At 43.7% G+C, this 3,035-nt stretch overlaps 1 protein-coding gene across 1 annotated transcript in view; it reads left to right on the top strand.

The window, feature by feature from the left end:
* The window catches only part of LOC105823085 (integrin alpha-M-like), a 27,866-nt gene extending 25,696 nt beyond the window's left edge, over positions 1-2,170 (top strand). Inside the window, exons 13-14 of the mRNA XM_012660165.1 lie at positions 1,649-1,789; positions 1,880-2,170. Coding sequence (XP_012515619.1) covers positions 1,649-1,789; positions 1,880-2,170 — 432 coding nt within the window. The remainder of the gene's footprint in view (positions 1-1,648; positions 1,790-1,879) is intronic.
* The last annotated feature ends 865 nt before the right edge of the window (positions 2,171-3,035 follow it).

The following is a 3,035-nucleotide window of genomic DNA, read 5'->3' on the forward strand; positions in this document are numbered from 1 at the left end:
GACCTTAAGTGATCCTCCCACCCTGGCCTACCAAAGCACTGGGATTACAGGTGTGAGCCACTGCACTCAGCCCCAAATTGATTTTCAGTAAAGGAGCAAACACAGTTTAATGAAGAGTCTATTCAACAAATGATACTGGAACAATTGGACATCCATAGTCAAAAAAATAAACCTCTTATCTTCTTAGCTTTGGCCTTGAAATAAAAAAACCTCTACCCATATCTCACATCATAAAAATTAATCCTTTACGTTTCTTATAAAGTTTAACATACAGTTACCATACCAGCAATCCCATTCCTAAATATTTACCTAAGATAAATGAAGACAGATGTTCACATGAAAACCTGTATGCAAATATTTCTAGTAGCTCTATTAATAATCACTAAAAATTAGAAAAAAACACAAATGTCCTTCAACTAGGGAATGGATAAACCAACTGTGGTATATTCACACAGTGGTATACAAATCAGCAATAAGGAGTGAATTATTAACACTAATACATGTGACGACATAGACGAATCTTAAGTGTATTATTGTATGTGAAAGAAGCCAGACCAAAAAGGCTACATGCTATATATTTCCATTTATATAACATCCTGGAAAAGGCAAATCCATATGGACAGAAAGCAGATCAGTGGTTGCCGGGTGTTGGCAGTAGATGAGGAAATGTTGACTACAATGGGGCATGAGGAAATACTATGGGGATGATGACACTATTCTATATCTTACTGTGGTGGTGGTTATGATTTTATATGTTTGTTAAAATTCATAAAACTGTATACTAAAAAAGCTGAATTTTATTGTATGTATGTTATACCCTAATAAACCTGACCTAAAAATAACCAAAATCCCACTGACTTTAGGATGAAGCTTAAATGCCTTTATTAGGTTATCAGTGAGTCTCCCCTCAGGGGTGTGTGGGGTAAGATCATACTTAGTGAGTCCTGGCATCATGTTCCCTGCACTTGTTCTTCCTAGGACTTGTCCCTGTTTATCTGTTTACTGCCCCCTCCTGCTGCATGGAGGGCCCTGGAGGGTACTGTGTCTCTCCTGCTCAGCCCTGTGTTCAGCAAGTAGCAAACCCTTGTTTGTTGAATGAATGAATAAATGAATGAATGGATGATTAAATGGATGAATTCTATGGATTATTAAATGGATGAGATTCTATGGATGAGTTGTATATATTAACATCGAACATATTTTAAAAATCCTTTCGCTGGTAAATAGACATTATTTCTTCATATCACCAAAAATATTCCTGGGTAGCAGTAGTGATTCCTTATTAGTTAGACTGCTAACTTTGATGTTTCACCTCCCTAAAGATTTCCATTATATTGAAAGGGTATCTTGTCTGCTCTTCTAGGCTTTTCTGTGTGTATTTTCCAATCCAATTTCTTCTTTGCTTACTTAATAATCTCCCTGTGGAATACCATTTGGGGTAAATCCTCACGCACTGTCCACTGACTCTATAACAGGCTCCTCTAGCTGACAGCGCATTGAAACGAAAATCTGTCATGAATCATATAGCAGATCACATCTACTCCAAAGGGCTTTCCCCACCTGGTATAGTTTTCCTTCACAGAGAGAAAACCCCCACACTCTGCTTTAGGTGTGAAGAGGTATATGATCACGACCCCATCTCTTTCAGATTGGCTCCTACTTCGGGGCCTCCCTCTGCTCTGTGGACATGGACAGCCGTGGCAGCACCAACCTGGTCCTCATCGGGGCCCCCCATTACTACGAGCAGACCCAGGGGGGCCAAGTGTCTGTGTGCCCCTTGCCCCGGGGGGTGAGTGGCTGATGAGACCTGGGCTGGGTGGGAACTGGATGCGGGGTGAAGGGGTTGCCTGGGTTTGTGCCTGACACTGTTTGTGTTCAGCAGAGGGCTCGGTGGCAGTGTGATGCTGTTCTCCGTGGTGAGCAGGGCCACCCCTGGGGCCGCTTTGGGGCAGCCCTCACAGCGCTGGGGGATGTGAATGGGGACATGCTGACGGATGTGGCCATTGGAGCCCCAGGAGAGGAGGAGAACCGGGGTGCAGTCTACATTTTTCATGGAACCTCAGGATTTGGCATCAGCTCCTCCCACAGTCAGGTGAGGCCAGGTTACTCTCCTTGTCACCACAGTAGCCTCTTTGCTGATCTGTCCCCTTCTAATTCAATGTTCCCATAGCTGCCAGATCAGTTCTCCCAGTCCTCCCTTCAGAACCTTCAAAAATAATAACACACGCTTCACAGAAATGTCAAAGAATCTTAATTCTAGATAAATCCTTTCTGCCATGATAGAAGATGCATGGGGGCATCATTATTCCAATGTTACAAGTGAGTAGCAAGGCCCAGAGACAGTAAATGGCAAGCTGGAGGATGAAGGCATTCCTTTCTTCTGAATCTCAGTCCTGCCAGGGTGACCAAGAGTCCTGTTTTGCCCAGATCTGTCCTGGTTTTAGGAGAGCTCCACATCCCGGGAAACTGATATGGTTGGTCACGTTGTGGGGCTGCATGTTTTATGGGTGTGTGACTTGTGCAGTCACACAGGGCCATTCTCTCAAAAGGGCCCTGTACTTGGTTTAATGCTCTGCTATTGCTATCTTAAATATTTTCTTAATAATTTTTGAACAAGAGGTCCCACGTGTTTCTTTTGCATTGGGTCTTGCAAATTATGTAGCCCATCCTGATGACTGAGCACCCTAAATTCTGGCCCCTACACCTGGTTTCCGCTCTAAGATGCCTCCTTGTTTCCTGCAAGATGGAGTCTGCAGTCTGGAGGGACCCCCTCATAGTCTGGTTTCGGCTCACCTGTCATATTCTCTCCCACACCCCAGCCCCTGGCAACCACCATTATATTCTTAGCTTTTATGAGTTTGACTATTTTAGATAACTCATATAAATGGAATCATGCAGTATTTGCCCTTCTGTGACTGGCTCCTTTCATTTATTTATTTATTTATTTTTGAGACAGAGTCTCACTCTTTTGCCAGGGCTAGAGTGAGTGCCGTGGCGTCAGCCTAGCTCACAGCAACCTCAAACTCCTGGGCTCA

This window comes from Propithecus coquereli, unplaced genomic scaffold (genome assembly GCF_000956105.1).
Source record: "Propithecus coquereli isolate 6110/MARCELLA unplaced genomic scaffold, Pcoq_1.0 Scaffold66, whole genome shotgun sequence".
Lineage (NCBI taxonomy): Eukaryota > Metazoa > Chordata > Mammalia > Primates > Indriidae > Propithecus > Propithecus coquereli.